The following is an 18,776-nucleotide window of genomic DNA, read 5'->3' on the forward strand; positions in this document are numbered from 1 at the left end:
GTCTTGCGCAGAAGCTTGTTCCTAGCTCCGAAACTCTGCTTGCAACTAGCTGTACACGTCATACTTTGCGACAACCAGTCGTGAGGTTGTGAGCTGGAGCTAAGGTATTGCAGAAAACTGTCAGAATGTGGTACAAGTCATATCAAGAAGCTACATGTGAACTTTACACAAATCAATACTATACGTTGTTCTTTTTGCTTCATGTTTGTAGTTTAACTGCATAAGTATTGCGTTGGATTAAAGACACTGTCCACTTGAATCTGGCTCCGTCGTTGTTCTATCGGCAAAGCAAGCTAAATAGTAACCTATGTTACTATTATAATGATGATAAGCAGTGCTTGAAGTGGAGAAAAGAAGGTGCCAGTACTCTCTTGCATTGGCAAATCATTATGAAATTTGAACAACAAAACTTGGATTGCTGGAACAAAAACTATTTATTGTCAGACTATTTATTAACAACATAAATGCATAGCCTCGGGAACATATTTTTTCAGGGGGGTGGCTTAATGTTGCGGGGCGGCAGGGACGGACTGGGAGTAAAAATAGGCCCTGACCAATATCCAGACCAGCCCACCAGAACCGGCCCCCGAATAGCTACGCCACCACAGCTGCCTGCTAATGCATGCATAATCTGTGTTTGATGTGATGCTAGTTTGGGAGTTCAATACTTAAAGGCCGATACTTTTTTGGCCTTTATTTGAGCGCTAAATCTTTGTTTTTTTTTACTTTGTGTAAAATAAAAAATGGCTGTTTTTTTATTGGTAAAACTCTAGTGAAAGTGATGCCTTTTTTTTTCAGTTCCCACCCTTACGTTTCTTATCCTCGTTTTCCATTGTTATTCTTCTCCCGGTGTTCCCGATGGCCAGTCCGCTACTGCGAGGCTATTCCACGTTTAGTTTCTAGGTTTGAAAGCAGCAGGGAAAAGTCTGTTTTACTCAGGCATCAGTTGATGCTGTCTAGATAACTTTTTCGAATCTAGCGTACCGACAAGCAAGAAAAGGTGCCGGTACGCAAGAAAAGGTGCCGGTACGATTAAGAGTAAAATGTCGAGCACTGATGATGAGTGTTGGTTACTATTACTAGCTTATTATTAATGCCATCATGGTGGTGTTAACTGACATCACGTTCTAACAATATAACGGCCGTAACAATATTGTGGTTATCAGACATAATTTATTCATCTTTGTCTTTGCTCCAGAACATGTCAACAATCTATAATGAAGCCGCAATGCCACGATATTATAATTAATTATATTATGCTATAATTACGTTTGTCATGCCATGAGCATAATAGCGCTCTTTACAAAATGGTTAAATCTGCTTTAAAATAACGGAAATAAACTCTACAAACAACCGTCATGTATATGTGCAACCATTTGTAAAACGTGCTACAATAAAGGCAGGCAGCTGTAGATGATGAAGTCCTTTCTCCTTGTTCTCATTCAGCTCAGGTAAATCAGTGATTTGCTGATGTTCCCTTTTGTGCTCGTCCCCTGTTTGTATCCACAAACACGTTTCCAGGCAACCTTTCTTGATATAAGCAAAGAAATGGGGTGAGGGTTTACCCATTTTGGATTGGTTTCAAACTCGAAAATCGAACAATTATTGGGGGAGATAGTTTTAGGACTGTTGACTGGAGTTGATAGATTAAAAACGGACGAGTCTTGTAGAAAATCCAATACCACCTACATCCACCGGGGCCGTTGCCTCAAGCCGAGGGGTGGGGGTCTGGGTGTTCTTAATGAATTATGCAATATGAGTAGGCTTAATGCTTGAAAATATCACTGGAAGGGAAAACGGACCCACCTGCAACCGGCGCAAGCAAGCACACCCTACAATTTCCCCAGAAATTTTACCCTCTCTAGTTATTCTTGCATCTTCCGCAACAGGTTGTTGTCGTAAAAACGGACAAGATATGTCTGCGACAGACTTCCTGTATCACCTCTGCTTATATAGTCGCAATCAAATCTTGTTTACATAAAATAAGCCTGCTCCCGAGCAGGTTTAAGCTAAAGGATGTGTTGATAATGACAGCAAGTCCATAATGAGCGAAGAACCAAACCATCCAAGATAATGACAAATCATCAACAATCAAATCCAGCTAACTGAGTTAGCGACATATGGAGAACGGGCCCCAGCCCTTGGCCGGGTTTCCCAGATTTGTTGAGAAACTCTTAACGCTAAGAGCTTCTTATGAGTTCTCTCAGTGATGGTCCAGAAGATTTTTCACCACATGGGATCACTGTTGGCTGATTTTGCGGATCTTAAGCCAGGACAGCCCCACCTTCGCCTCCTAGAAAATCTGGTACCATCAGGTACTTTAGAAGGTGTGTGGGTGCAGCATTTTTGACTGTGTTTTCACATGTGAGGTTCTGTATTATGTTCCATGAAAACGCTAGCATTGGCCAATCGGGTTGGTTTCTTGTTTCTTGTAACGTACTGTTGGTCATGGTAAACATTTCTAGGTTTGACAATTTCAAGATGGAAGAGCAACTCATCGTATGTGTCTTCATACCCAGTATTGTATGATACGTCTATGTTCGATTACAGAGACGTAAACAAAAAAAATATGACTGGCGTAGGGTTGCTGAGGTTGTTGGCGTCCCTGGTGTGTATTTTGTAATATAATTCAGTTTCGTCACATTACGTAACTTTCTTCTGTGCTTGCTGCATAGTCTAGCTAGCTCACCCGGCACACGATTGACATGCAACGTTGAAATGCTGGCTGGCAGCCACTCGCTATCCATACAGTGAATGTGTAGTGGCAAGTCATAATCTAGCGATTGATTTGCAGAGATTTCGAGTAATATAATAAAAGGTTACACATGTAAACGATTATGTCTGATGCATCTTTTTTGTAGATAAGATCATGTCAGATCTAGAAAGCATATCGGATTTGTGCTTGTGTGTAAAAGTTGTATTTTGTCTGCACATTTGCCATGACATTATACAAACTACAATAGTGATTTTTAAGAGAACTACAGCTCTGAATTAATCTGTCTGACACGCCCCCAAGCGTGGTGCACTGTGGGAAGGCCAGCGGTGCAGAGCAGTAAAAACGCTGCAGTGTGAATGCACCGTTAAGTTAACTGAGGTTCTGTGGTACTAATATGGTATTTCATCATATCTTGAAATAATGGTCAGGTCTATAGAATTTGAGCACAGGGTGTTAGTTATGTAGCTACAGTAGGCACTGTAATTGAATAGGAAGCAAACTTCCCATGAGTGGAATCAACCAAAGGGCGTTTGCCACATTCCCTAAGTACCGGTTAGCGGCCAAATTTGTGTTAGCCTCTGTCTGCACAGTTTCAGTGTAGCTTGAGGGAATGCCAAAATGCTATGAAGACCAGTCCTGAGAGCTATATCAACGCCAGGACTGCTTCCGGGCCTGAGGCCTGTAAACTGAATGTGGCATGTTATTCGTCACCTTAGGCAGTCTTTTATTGTTGGAAGGTTGAGCAGCTGGGTGTGTGCACATGTGTGTGTGTGTTGAGATCGTGGAGCTTTGATTCAAACTTGAGAACCTTGTATTCATGAGATTGAGATTGGTTTCCATTGGATTAATTAACCTAATTAGAGAGCAAGGCAAGGCAAGATGGAGACGGCATATACTTTTGTGAATTGCATAGCTGTTCCTTTGATGTGTGTTCTTGTGAGAGAGAGAGTGGAATAGCTAGTGGGTCTGATTACAGAATGGAGACTGACTGATGTTGAGCTACAGGCTGGTGGGCCTAAACCAGCCCTCGTTTATGTCAATCTCAAAGGCCGATTTATCTGTCCTACTCTCAACCACCGTCTATCTACCCTCACGACTCCATGCCAGGAGACAAGAATTCATGGGCATCTCTGACACACTAGACAGAGAAATCATCTTTCTGTCTTCCTTCTCATCCTCTCTTCTCTTTGCACTCCCTTGTTTCTCTTATCTCAACAGTTCTTCCCCAGGGGGTGACTGCTGATGGAGATGGAAGCAGAGTGGGGAGGATTGTGTATCTTTTTGTGTGGAAGGATGGGTAGGAGAGCAGATGAGACTGATATCTGGGATTATGTTTCGGATTTGGAGAATGTGGCTCCTTGACCACTCGTGGCTCCCACGCAATTGTAGGAATAGTTATACATTTGATGATAATTCATTGGGTTTTCGAACTCAGCCATAACCTGTCATCGGTGAGCATGAACGACATAATGTTTTTAAAACCTACCGTTGTCTTATCAGACATCCAACTCTAGCATTCCTCTATCAGGATCTATGATGTAATGAAGTGTGTAATCAGTTCTGCTTGTGGGACTCACTTACTTTACATGTTGGGAGATGAACTTCATAGCTTTGTGAGTTGCATCCAGTCTTAGAAATAATCCACAAGATGTTCTTCCCCATCGTCTGCGTCTATGCCTCTCTGTGACCTCTGTCTCCTTAACTAAAGCAGCACCATTCTTCTCCAAATCCATTTTCGAAGTTAGCTTTTCACAGTCCTTATTGGGATGCTATATAGCTAGCTAAATGTTGTGTTATCTTGTTAAAGGGTGATTGTTTTTTGGGGGGTATTTCACATTGTTCCTTAAGGTCTCCGAATAGGGTATGTAACTTTGGTTAGGCTGAAAATGGCCAGGGTGCTGTTCTATGCCCGCTGATGCTTCCTGTGAACGCTAAGTTTTCTCCTTTTATGGTATGCTCGTGAATATATAGATGAGCTGCACGCTGATTGGTTGGTTTACAACGAGTGAAGCTGCGGAGCAAAGACGCAACATGGCCACCAGCACTCACTGAAACAAGAAGGTGGACACTTGAAATAAAAACTTACAAATACCACTTGTACCCGCAAAAGCCGGGTCCTCGAATCTGCGCATGGAGCCGTCCAGTAAAGTCAGTCTCAAAACCGCAGGGTAGATGAGGCCGAACTTAACGCCCGGGCAGGCATTCAGTTGGCGCTTTACAGCAGCACAACATATCTTGCCAATTGATTGGGTCTTGTCGAATTGACCATATTTCTTGGAAAATCTGTGTAACTGTGCAATTTGTGTCACTCTTCCTCTGCCATGATAACACTCGCCTGAACACGCGCAAGACTTGACGAGAATCAGCCACTGACAGCAGTGGCTAGGAGATCTCGCTTAAAGGGGTGATTGACTGGGTTTTTGGGGTATTTCACACTGTTCCTCAAGGTCTCCAAATAGGGTATGTAACATTGGTTGGGCTGAAAATGGCCAGGGCGCTGTTCTATGCCCCCTCATACATCCAGTGAAATTTTCCAGGGAAAAAACTCTAGGTTTTCTCCTTTTATGGTATGCTCATGAATATATAGATGAGTTGCGCGCTGATTGGTTGGTTTACAACGAGTGAAGCAAATACGCAGCACAGCCAACAGCTCTCACTGAAACAACAAAGGTGGAGACTTGAAATAAAAATGAACAAATACATCTATTGTGTCTACTCAACACTGTTTTCAACAGATTGACTAGATATTATTTGAAATGATTACGTTAGTTGTTTCCACTTCTGTTGTCGAAGCAAACAAGATCGCCTTGGGTTGGTATAGTTAGCACTACAGCTTTGCAAACAAACTATAAATAGATCTGGACAAACATGCATCTTGAATTGTAGATTTACATGACAACACAGGTTATTTATTTGAATGAATCAGTCATGAATATGAAACAACGTTAGCCCCATTGCCAATAAACTAGGCTAAATTATCATACATTCTACCTGTGCTCTTGCATTCCCTTACAAAAAAGAAGTATACTATTATCATGTTACTTAAAGTATACTAGCAGTGTACTTATTTATATACTTTTTTGTACTAAGTAAACTGAATTGTCCCCCTTTTTAGGTCATTTAGTACACTTTAAAGTACACTTGTAGTGTACAAAAGGTTTACTTTTGAATACTGCAAAGTAGCCTGTGTAGTGCACTTTCAGTTCATCAAGTATACTTCCTCAAGTACTTCAAAGTATACTTTGGAATACTCTAAAGTAGCCTGTGTAGTGCACTTTCAGTTCATCAAGTATACTTCCTAAAGTACTTCAAAGTATACTTTGGAATACTCTAAAGTAATCTGTGTAGTGCACTATGAGTTCATGAAGTTTACTTCCTAAAGAACCTCAAAGTATACTTTACAATACTTTCAAGTGCACTTTCATTTAATGTATGTACATCAACAGGTACATTTCTAAATATAATTTTACCATCATTTACTAATGTTAAAATGTTTATGGGCCCCCCAAACGCCTCAGATCTTCAGTCACTTGGCGAGAACGGGGCCCTGGTACCAATTTACTGCAGAATAACATTCCTAGAATCCAGCTGTTCTTATCAAATGTAACAGTCATTTAACTCATGGTTACAATGGTAAACCAGCACAACAATGACATTTACCACGCAACAAAACTCTACATTCTAAGCAGACACATGTAAAAAACGAAATTCATGAAGTTACATTTGTATTTCGAACAAACGGCAAACTTATCAGCAAATTTTTACACTATTTACCGCCTTGCATCATGGGAATTGAATAGCCAATGAGCCACACTATCTTCATTATTTCACGTCGTTATTTCGTTCTTCAGTCAGTTTGACAGTATAACCTTCAAATTCTCAAGTAGCTTTTTCGTTTTTTTCCATTAATACTCCAATTGATCATTATTAGTATAAGAGTATAGGGTTTCAGAATGTTTTAGCAGTAATTAAGGTTACAGCTTCAGGTACAAAAAAAGATTCAATGTGCAATGCATTAGATTTTCATAGACATGAATAATTAGAATGAGATGGATCAAAAAAATGTAACCTGTAATGTACTTTAAAATGATTTTGACTGTTTTTGCTGTATAATAATAGAAAACATACATCCTACTCCAGAAAAAAATGTATACCATTTTCTGTTTCTAAGCATACTTCTTAAAAGTACGTTATTGAGTACGTAGTGAAGAGCTACGAATCTGCAGTAAACTATTATGAGGGCCCTGTTCTCGCCAAGTGACTCAAGATCTGAGGCGTTTGAGGGGCCCATATACATTTTAATACATTAGAAAATAATAGTAAAATTACATTTAGAAGTTTACTTGTTTACGTACTTACATTAAATGAAAGTGCACTTGAAAGTATTGCAAAGTACTTAAGGAAGTATACTTGATGAACTGAAAGTGCTCTACACAGGCTACTTTGCAGTATTCAAAAGTGAACTATTTTCAAAGCATACTTAAAAGTATATTAAAAGTAAACTATGTTCTAATTAGACTTCTTAAAAGTATATTAAAAGTGAACTATTTTCTAAGCATACTTCTTAAAAGTATATCAAAAGTGAACTAAAAGTGTACTATCCATATTTTAGTATACTTATAGTATACTTTAATATACTTCTTTTTTGTAAGGGTTAGCAAGGTAAACTAGTTAACATGCCTACTTGTCTTGGTGTTTTTTATATCTAGCTGTTCTTGCATTCCTTGCAAATCACCGTTAATAAAAAGCAAATGAGCTAAAGTCTAGCTAACATTGACTAGACGGGCATGATGTTTGTCTATACCGTTGCGTAGAAGATCCCTGTGCAGTTCGACCCTCGACACATTTGCGCGAACCAGGGACGTTGTTAGGCCTATTTTAGGGGGGCTGAAGCCCCCCTAAAATGTTCTTCAGCCCCCCCAAATCATTTGGCATTATTGGCTTACATTTTTTTAAATAATAATTATTAAACTATTGTTTCTCACACGGACAAGTTATTTATAACTCTAACATGCTACATATGTGCGTGCGTTCTGGTTTGTATGTTTAGTCCCCCTTCAAATTATAATCCAATAGCCTGTCATCATACTTTACGATACAAACCCCGGGCACTAGTACCGTCTCGACGTCAACGACAGCCAGTATTATAGCCAAGGAGTTGAAGTTCAAGTAAATGATGCACGGAGTGAAATTGTAAGTACAAGGAGTTACAGAATGTGGAATCTGGTTTACTTGATATGAGGCAAATGAAAGCGAATAGTGTAGTGGGCTATGTTAAAACTAAGCTAGTTTACTACTTTGTTAGAAACTGTCCCCAGTTAGCAAGAGTTTGAACTACTAGCGAATTCGAAATACAAGAAATAACTACCGACATCTCTCTATTCTTTGCATTGATATATCTCTCTAGTATTTCAAAACAATATTATCAGTCCCTATAGAATGTTGTTATTCATAATCAGTTAATGCTATTAATGCTCATAACGCTATTGTGCCGGTATATCATCCAATTCATTGACCAGATGGATATAAGAACATTCTTTAGGAGAGGTGGCAGCTCCGCCCAGTCAGATGAGAGAGAGAAGCAGGAGATTGACAGGGCTGAAGGAGGAGGTTAGTGGTCTACAGGTCTAGAAGGAAATTAGTGGAGTTTTTTTTATTTTATTCTACTGTGGTAGAAATGTATAGGCATTTGTTGTCAGGCCTAGGCTACTCCAAGGCATAGCCTAAACTAGATTATTACATTATATTTTTATGCCAAGTCATAACATTGGCTTCTGGATTTCGATCAGTTATGTTTCAATGTTTGAACTTATCTTAAAGGGTCATGCAGAAGGAGAGGCTGAGGCAGAAAAGGGAAGCTGTTCAAGTCAGAGAGAGGAAGAGACAGACCAAGCAGCTGCAGCAACAAATGATTTAGGTGAAAAAGACACAGGGCCCAGACAGGTTAAGCTGAAGAGTTACCCACAGGACAGCTTTGGTGCTCAGAACAGGTCATTTCACCACAGCTGGTTTGAGAAGCACAGTTGGTTGGAATATTCAGTCAACCATAATGCAGCTTTCTGCTTCCCATGTAGATTGTTTGGCAAAAACATCAAACATGATGCTTTGGTCAGTAGTGGTTGCAAGAACTGGAAGAAAGCATTGTTTATCTTTGGCAAGCACGAGATGGCACAGACACATAGGGACAGTGTTGTTGCATGGCAAAGCTACCAGGCAACTAGTCGACAGGGAAACGTTGCACAGATGATAGCATCTGCACATGCAAGTGAGATAGTAGAGAGAAGGGAGTATCTTAAGCGAATTGTTGCAGTCACCTCCATGTTAGGGCGACAGGGACTCCCTTTTCGTGGCAGTGATGAAGGCCAAGACAGCACAAACAGAGGCAACTTTCTTGCTTGCATGGAACTTTTGAAGGAGTTTGATCCTTTCCTTCAAAAATATAACCCTCCCTCAAATGCTACCTATATCTCACCAACATCTCAGAATGAGATGATTGAGTGTTGTGCTCAAGAAGTAAAGAGTGTCATTGTATCTGAGATGACAAAGTCCAAAATGTATGCCATTATGGCAGATGAGGCAAGGGATGCACGGTCAGAGCAGCTGGCTGTTTGTGTTAGGTACGTGTCAGAGGGGGCAGTGAAGGAACGTTTTCTAGCACTTACAGAGATCATGTTGTTTGATGCCCAGTCCATTGCAAACGAGCTGCAGCAGCAGATCCAGAACAGTGGTCTTGCAGAGCTTAAGTGTGTAGCACAGACGTATGATGGTGCAGCTGTTATGAGTGGGTCCACTGGAGGTGTGCAGGTACATTTTAGAAGGCTCCATCCTGAGGCTATATATGTGCATTGTTATGCTCATGAGCTAAACCTGGTGTTGTGCCATACTTGCAGGGCTGTTTCAGAGGCTGTGGAGCTTTTCAACTTGTTGGAGTGTGTGTATTCTTTTTTCAGCACCTCCCTAGTTAATCATCACAAGTTCCAAGAGGCTCAGTCCAAGCTTGGCTTGACAGCAGTTCAGCTTGTGCAACTTTCAAACACTCGCTGGGCATGCCAGCTGCGATCAATCAATGCAATTCTTGAGACATTACCTGCCATTTTTGAGTGTCTCTCTGCCATTGGATCCCCCATAGCTGTTGGTCTCAGAGCGAAGCTCTACAAGTTCTCAACAGTTTATTCACTTCTGATGTTTCAGACACTTCTGTCTGTAACTGAAGGACTCCACAAGTTCCTTCAGAAAGAGACTTTAGACCTGGCAGAAGCTTTTATCAGCAAACAAGCTGTATGTGACACACTGAGGGGCAAACGCACAGATGTATTTGCCACAGAGCTGTATGAGAGAACCAAGGCCCTGTGCCACACCCACAGTATCCCAGAACCAGATGCCAAGAAAAGGCATAAACAGAGAAAAATTGAGGACTTTGTGTTGGAATCAACCTTGGGTTCAGGCACAGAGTTGATCAACTCACACACCTTGACAACAGAGTTACTTTTCCCCTGTGTGGACCGGATGGTTAGTGAGCTTGAACAACGCTTTTCTAGTGTAGATGCAGGCCTGCTAAAAGGCATTCAGGCATGCAGCCCTAAATCTCAGAACTTCTTAAGTGAATCACACTTAGATGAGCTTGCCAAGCACTACAGCATCAATCTGAAAAAAGAGGAGGTTCTGGTGGCCAGAAACTTCCTTGCCTGCAAAACAGAGGCTGGATGTCCACCCCGAGATATGCTAGCTGTGCACAACCTCCTAGACTCCGACATGTTTCCTTCTCTGAAGGCAATCTTTCAAGTTGCCTTAACAGTGCCTGTGAGCAGCTGCTCATGTGAGAGGTCCTTTAGTGCACTGCGTCGGCTGCACTCCTGGCTGCGTAAGACAATGGGCCAGAAAAGGCTTCACAGTCTTGCAGCCATGTCAATTGAAAGTGACATTCTAGGGGGACTGAGTCACAACACACTGATAGACCGATTTGCCACCCTCAAAAACAGAAGGCATTCTTTGATGCTTCCACCCACTAAATAATCATTGACCTGTGATTCCATACCACCCCTGTCCCAATTGTCTGAAATCTCCTGTGCATTGGATTCTTTTTTAAAAATATAATTTGAATGTATTTTTGTTAGTGCTGTCAAACGATTAAAATATTTAATCGCGATTAATCGCATTAATGTCATAGTTAACTCGCGATTAATCACAATTAATCGCACATTTTTATCTATTCTAAATGTCCCTGATTTCTTTTTGTCCCAATCTTTTTTCAAATTTTAATGCTCTTATCAACATAGAAAAGTGGTTCGGATTGCTTTGTGCAAATATTTTTTTTATTGAAAACAACATTGCAATCGCCTGGCTTTGACGAGGGGGCAGAGAATTCGCATCAGCTGTGTGCTTGGCCATCAAGTGGTATTTCAGACTGGACGTGCTTCGATGATAGCAGCGTGGATACGCACACACTCACCCCGGTCTCAGTGCTGCTGCCGCCCTCCACCATCCCCTTTCTCCCCTGTGCTGTCTGTCTGTTCAATCCCTCCGGGGGATTATATCTCTATTGCTCCCTGCCTCATATGTCATGTATGTATATGTTGCATCAAGGAGGCAGGGACTGCTTCCCTTAGATCATCCACTGCCAAAAGTAAATCTAGATGTCCATGTCATGTAACAATAAATGCTCAAATCTAATATGCGATTGTCTTGACTGAAATGTTATTAACGTTGTAGAAAAGTTATAATAGCAATTCAGAAAAATGCAGTTCCTCCATTGCCAGAGATTATTCAAATGCACAATTCTGAGCTTCGGCCCCCCATCCAATAACCTTGTGACCCCACTACATTATGCGACCAAACAAGAAGTTGTAGCAGAGCCAACCCTCAACACAATGCCAATCACATCACTCCAGTTCTTCAAACAGTAGGCTGCAGAGAGAAAACTGACTTTGTATTTTATGACACGTCACTTATCTTTCAAGAGGAAGAAGGGGAATACAAACACTTATGTCTGACACAATTTGTCCAGAGGGAGAAAAAAAAACATTTGGGCCAATATAGATGAAATGTTCACATTCTTCCCTGACCTCTCTGAAATTAGACAATTGAGCACTCTCTTGGAGAATGTGAATTGCCAACACATTACAAAGCACACACATATCATTGAATGAATATTACATCATAGGAAACATGACGTGTTATACGGACAAAAAACGAATAAACATTTTACAATAAATGGGAGGCAAATATGTGCATTAAGAGTATATACATTTCATTATATTACTTTTTGTCTAAAAGTAAGCTACTGGAAAGTATTGGATTCACGAGAGGCTTATATACTGTAGCATTTACGGCCCGACACCGCGGGGGCTAGTTAGCGGAATGACGAGGACACAGAGTAGCTGACGTTTAACCGGAGAACCGGGCTTTATTGTGCCTAGTGTACAGGCTAACCCCGGGGTTGGAGGAGTGCCCAAAACAACAAAAGGGTTTATAGCTAACTGCGGCTGGTAGCGGCGTGGCTTATTCGCTAACTGTCGATTGTAGGAGCGTGTCTTCTTCTCTGCCTTATTTTCCGAACTGGCGCCTATTTGGCTCAACTTCCCACTCCTCCCGCTGTCCCCGCCCCATAACCCAAACTGGCCTATCAGGCTGAATTAGGGCAACTCCTTCCCCCCATAACTCCCCATCAATCCCCCCCATAGTTCTGCTGGGTCGCTACACGGCCCCCCCCTCTAATTCCTCGTCCCTGAGGAAGAGTATAGTCCTGAAAGCGACCCGGGAGTCGACGTTCTCTCTGTGGCCTCCTTACTCCACCATCCAACAGAGGAGCTCCTGTTGTTGCAGCCGTGTTCCTCGGCACCACAGCTCCAAGCGGGGTCACCTCCTCTCCTGGAGGCACATTCTGTTGCTGTCTCGGTGGGGTCCTCCTGCGGCGAGGTGACCTGGCCCGCACCCTGGGGGTGTCATGGGGAAGGCGGGCTGCTGATTCCCCCGATATGGTGCCATCCTATCCCTGTGCAGCACGACTGTGCGTCCTCTGGGAGCCAGTTTGACCCTATACACAACCTCGCCAACTCTCTCAACTACATAACAGGGGCCAACCCAGTTGCTGTCCAGTTTGGGGCAATAACCTTTTACCCTCTTAGGTGTATACACCCAGGCGAGGTCCCCAGCCTGGAAGTCCTGCCCCTTAGCGCGCATGTCGTAGCATCGCTTTTGGCGAACCCCTGCCTGCTGGGCTTGGTGTCTGGCGAAACTGTGAGCCATTTCCAGGCGGTCCTGTAACTGCCTGGCATACTCCGGGCCAGCCATGGCATCTGGTGCATCGGGCGGTCGTCCGTAGGATAGCTCTGGCGGCGTTCTAAGCTCCCTGCCCAACATCAACAATGCAGGAGTACAGCCAGTGGATTCTTGGACCGCACTGCGGCATGCCATGAGGATGAGGGGTAGGTGCAGGTCCCAATCACTCTGATCTGGAGCGGTGGTGAGGGCTAATTGGGCGCCTAGGGTCCGCATGAAGCGCTCCACCAACCCGTCGCTCTGAGGGTGAAGTGGGGTGGTTCTTGTCTTACGGATGCCCAGTTGGTGACACATTGTGGTGAATACTTGCGATTCAAAATTCCACCCTTGATCGGAGTGGAGCTCCGAGGGGGTTCCAAAGCGGCTGAACATTCCTTGCACCAAGGCTTCGGCCACGGTTGTGGCTTCTTGGTCAGGTAGGGGGTATGCTTCCACCCACTTCGTAAAGTAATCGATGGCGACCAACACATACTTGTTCCCTCTACCGGTACGGGGAAGTGGGCCCAACACATCGACTGCCACCCTGTCCATCGGTGCCCCGACACGTTGCTGCTGTAGAGGTGCACGGGACTGACCTTGGGGGCCTTTACGAGCAGTACAGGAGTCGCAGCGGCGGCAGTAGTCCTCAACATCCCTCCTGCTCTGGCCCCAATAGAATGCCTGCCTTAGCCGTCTCAACGTCTTTGTCACCCCAAAGTGGCCTACTCCGGGGGATCCGTGATGTGCCTCCAGCACTTTGTCCCGGAGGTCCCTTGGCACGACCACCTGCCAGCGTGGCTCCCCAGTGGCTGGCTCACGCCAGCACCTCTTCAGGATTCCTTCCTGCAGTTCCACCCCAGGCCATTGGGACCACAGGCCTCTGACCGTAGCCGACTGGGCCACCACATCTTCATAGGGCGGCCGGTTGCCTGTTCCCAGCCACCCTATGACCGTTTTAAGGTCAGAGTCCTCAGCTTGCAGTTCAGCCCAACCCTTAACATCATTGAGTGGTGACAGTCTGGGGCACACGGTCGGCGGGAGAGGCTGTCTGCATTTGTGTGACTCTCACCGGCTCTGTGTTGAATGGTGAACTGAAAGGCCTGGAGTTGTTCAATCCATCTGGCGACTTGTCCTTCAGGCTCTTTAAAGGACATGAGCCACTTCAAGGCAGCATGATCAGTTCGAATGGTGAATGGAAGTCCACAGAGGATGTGCTTGAAATGGTTTACTGCGTCAATCACCGCCAACAGTTCTTTCCATGTGACACAATAGTTCCTCTCCGGCTTATCCAAGGTACGACTGTGGTAAGCAACAACCCGCTCTCCGTCAGGGGTCAGCTGCGAGAGTACAGCGCCAAGGCCTGTGTTGCTTGCGTCCGTGTCAAGGATGAATGGCAACTCTGTGTTAGGTGCAACCAGAACTGGGTCCTTACATAAGGCTTGTTTCAGCTTGTTGAAGGCTGCATTCTGTTGTGGCCCATTCGAAAGGTGTGTCTTTGAGCATTAAGACGAACATGGGGGCAGCTACAGTAGAGAACCCAGCCACAAAACGCCTGTAATAGGATGCAAGTCCTAAGAAGGATCTCAGTTGGTGGATGTCAGTGGGGGTAGGCCAATCCCTGACGGCTGCTACTTTATCTGGCTCCGTCATGATGCCAGCTCCACTGATCCTGTGGCCCAAGAAGGAGACCTCCTGCCGAAGAAAACTGCACTTCCCCGGGTGAAGTTTCAGGCCTGCACGCTTAATCCGCTCCAGTACCTCCATCAGGCTCTCAAATGCTGAGTCAAAACATTGTCCATGGGCAAGGAGATCATCCAGGTAGACGAGGCAGCGTTCAGGGGGCATATCCACAAGGACCCTTTCCATCAGCCTTTCAAATGTGGCCGGGGCGTTGCATAGCCCGAATGGCATGGTGGTGAACTGCCACAAGCCACGTCCCGTGGTGAAGGCGGTCTTGGCTTTGTCTTCTGGGGCCATGGCCACCTGCCAGTACCCACTCCGGAGGTCCAATGAGGAGAACCATGCCGAGCCAGCCACGTAATCGAGGGACTCATCTATCCGCGGCAGTGGGTAAGAGTCCTTCACAGTTCTGTCATTCCATGGCCGGTAGTCGACACAAAACCTTGAGCTTCCGTCCTTCTTTGGAGCCATTACGACCGGTGACACCCAAGGGCTCTCTGATGGCTCGATAATGCCAGCATCCCTCATCTCTTGTATCATCTGGTCAGCAGCAGCTTGGCGGCTTTTGGGCAATCGTCTAGGCCGCTGGCGGATTGGCTGGGCATCCCCTGTTTTGATAAAGTGCTGGACCAAGTGTGTTTGGCCAACGTCGTTGGGGCCGGTGGCAAAACTGTGTCGATACTCATACAGGAGATTCCATAACCTATCCTGTTGCTCAGAGTTTAGGCCTTCCCGATTCTTCTCCCAGATGCCCCGGACAGTTTCATCGGCTGCTGACTCTTCCCCAGAGCTGGGGATCACACTTGCGGTTCGTACGACAGCATGGGGGTGTAACTGGGCATGTGTATCTGGTTCTGGGGGTATGAGGTTGTCGTCGGACGGTGGAAGAGGGCTTTCTGCAAAAGGGGCCTCCCAGTGTGTCTCCGCATCCCCGCTCTCACCAACCTCGTTGGCCATTTCAGGGGGGTGGGGATCATTCAGGAAGGGGATGGTCGTCCCGTCTTGAAACGTTACTGTACGTGCCCTGAAGTCTAGTGAAATTCCTGCCGCACACAGAAAGTCCATTCCCAATAAACAGTCTTCTCTTATTTCAGCGACCCAGACTGGCTGGCAGGCTGAGTAGGTCTCTATTTCGATTAGAGCCTCCCATCTCCCCAGCATGGGGGCCTTTTCCCCGGTAACTGTGGTGAGTTGGACATCTGTTGTTAGTGTTTGAGTTCCGGCAGGCAGGAGGTCTGGATGTAGGAGCGACGCAGTTGAGCCTGTATCCAGCAGGGCTTGGGCCCATCGGCCATTAACCAACACAGGCACTCTACAGCAGTCGGCGGTGGGTGCGTTACGGGGCAGAAGAGCATGGGTGACAGGGTGGTGAAGCGCTTTTGTAACAGGTTGTGTGATATTGTCTTTTGGGAGCGAAGGGTGGCTCGGGTCGCTCCCTTTTACACCGAGCCCTGAGCGTTTCCCGGCGCCTGCAGGGCAGAATCAGGCACTGTGCAAAGGCGCCATATGTGACCCCTTTGGTGGCATTTCCAGCAGACTTGACTCTGTCGGTCGTCCGGTGACATCACTTTACGTTCGGAGCCCGTTGGATACGAGGTAGGTCCCGGAGACTGAACGGCTTGGGTCTTAGGCCGTACAGAGACCTGTCTGGTTTGGTAGTCCAAGCCTTCTGTGAGTATGTCTTCCACTGCCAATGCTTTATCTAGTGCTGCCTCCAATGTGTGTGGGTCAGCGAGTCGGACTTGCTGGCGCAATGGAAGGGGTAAGAGGCCACGAATGAAGGCTTCCTTAGTTAACACCAAGCGTGTCGTATCATCAAAATCGGGAAATCCCCTTTGTGCGAGGTACCGCAGCTCAGCCGCGAACACCCCTAACTTTTCTCCGGATTCCCGCACTCGATCGTTGAACCTCTGTCGCATCACAACTGCCAGGGTGGTGCTTCCAAAACGCCTCTTCAAGGCCCTGAATATAGCCTGTGGATTCCCTAGGTCGGCTGCGGTCACGTCCAACAGTACTCTTCTTGCTTCCCCTTCCAATGCTGAAACTAACTGAACAGCCCTTTCCGCCAAGGACCAGTTATTGGCGGCCGCTAGCAGCTCAAACTGGGCGTAATAGGTTTCACAAGATGTGAGGCCATCATAACGTCCCAATTTTATGCGGCTGCTCCTGGGGGTGGGTTCTGGGGCAGGTTTTTGGAGAGTAACCAAGGCAGCAGTAAGTGCGGTAGTCAGAGCCGGAACCAGGTCACTTTGTTGGTTAGCAGCGGTAGCCATGGAGCTAAACTTGGGATACGGTGCGTCAGCGGAAACGTTAGCATCACTGTCATTAGCAACTGTTGCATAAGCATCGTTAGCTATGGTGGTGTAGGTGCCAGTATAGTTGTTGCCCATATTTGCATAGTCAGTGTTGGCTTTACTATCACCAGCATTGTTCCCTGCTTCAGGTGGTTTAATAACACAGCCTTGTGGTTCTCCCATCATGGACATTATGCTGCCTTTAGAGCCATCAAGGAAATGTCCAAAGGCACGCTCCATTGCAATGCTCATTCTCTGCATGAATTCATCTCCTATCTTAGCTGTAATGTCTTTTTGTAACTCTGGGATAGAACTTGGTTGGCCAACCACTTTACCTTGAGGATATTTCGGTGTGATGACGTAATCGTTGTCCGGTTGGCCGAAGCCCTGGCTGCATGCATGTAGTTTGTTTACCTCTCTCTGAACGGCGAGTGGCTTGGCCGTGGTAACATGGAAGGGGTTTTGAACTGCAGCATCGGGGACTTCAGTCAGCAAAGTGGCGAGTGGTGAGTGAGACTTTTTTTTCTTTCTTCTCACAACTTGACTTGTATCAGTTGGTTTCCTCATTGGTGTGTCCGGCAGGGTGTATGGGTTGAAGAGGTCGGACTTTCCGATTCGTTCAGCCATCTCGTTCCTACGGTAGCCGCTAGCGGTGGTAGCCTGCGCGTGTGAGGGGAATGGAGGCTTGGAGATCCCACTTCTGACACCAGTGTAGCATTTACGGCCCGACACCGCGGGGGCTAGCTAGCGGAATGACGAGGACACAGAGTAGCTGACGTTTAACCGGAGAACCGGGCTTTATTGTGCCTAGTGTACAGGCTAACCCCGGGGTTGGAGGAGTGCCCAAAACAACAAAAGGGTTTATAGCTAACTGCGGCTGGTAGTGGCGTGGCTTATTCGCTAACTGTCGATTGTAGGAGCGTGTCTTCTTCTCTGCCTTATTTTCCGAACTGGCGCCTATTTGGCTCAACTTCCCACTCCTCCCGCTGTCCCCACCCCATAACCCAAACTGGCCTATCAGGCTGAACTAGGGCAACTCCTTCCCCCCATAACTCCCCATCAATCCCCCCCATAGTTCTGCTGGGTCGCTACAATACTTACCTGCCTAAAATGGCCTATATTACCTAAAAACACCATAGGACACAAACAGAATTCTAGAAAACAAGACATTTAACATCAAGCTTGTAAAGCTAGTTATGCAGCAGAGGTAAAGAGCTAGTGGAGATGCTACTGGCTTGTAAAGTCCACTCAGCATCTTTCTATCCAGTCTCCCTGCTATTTTCTTCTGTTCAACAGTTTGTCCTCGATTGTTACATTTGTTAGCCCATCCAAATCTTACTAAACCAATAACAATCTCCATTACATTTACATTTATTCATTTAGCAGACGCTTTTATCCAAAGCGACTTCCAAGAGAGAGCTTTACAAAGTGCATAGGTCACTGATGATAACAACATGATAGCCCCAAAGCATTACGGGTAGCCAAAACAAGAAGCACACATTGTGAACAACCAAAAAATAAGTGCCAAAGGGAAGAACCATAAGAGCATGTTGTTAAGCAAGTTACAATTGGACAACATGAATCTCTAAGTGCAAGTGTACCTGTAGGAAAAGCAAGCAACAGTAAAAATTAAAATAAGATTAACTAAAATAGAATATTTCGCAGCAAATACAACAGTTTAAATCAGTTACCACTAACAAACAAGAGTAACAATTCTCTAAGCAAGAATCATTGTGATCCTTGAGGAAACTAGCATTGGGTTCAGCAAACCATTCCTAAGTACCGTTGTACTCCCGGAACAAGTGCGTCTTGAGCCTTCTCTTGAAGGT

General features: G+C 45.2%; 2 protein-coding genes across 16 annotated transcripts in view; both read left to right on the forward strand.

Annotated features, from left to right (window-relative positions):
• pef1 (penta-EF-hand domain containing 1) overlaps positions 1-18,776 on the forward strand; it is a 103,177-nt gene that overhangs the window by 77,240 nt on the left and 7,161 nt on the right. The gene's annotated exons all lie outside the window — the stretch shown is intronic.
• Positions 8,882-10,778, forward strand: LOC146294933 (zinc finger MYM-type protein 1-like). The gene is made up of 2 exons (XM_084697217.1): positions 8,882-8,952; positions 9,154-10,778. The coding sequence occupies exons 1-2, from the start codon at positions 8,882-8,884 to the stop codon at positions 10,727-10,729; spliced, it is 1,647 nt and encodes a 548-aa protein (XP_084553343.1). The 3' UTR covers positions 10,730-10,778.

Source organism: Hypomesus nipponensis, chromosome 4 (genome assembly GCF_054491055.1).
Source record: "Hypomesus nipponensis isolate SF chromosome 4, ASM5449105v1, whole genome shotgun sequence".
NCBI classification, from domain to species: Eukaryota; Metazoa; Chordata; class Actinopteri; order Osmeriformes; family Osmeridae; genus Hypomesus; species Hypomesus nipponensis.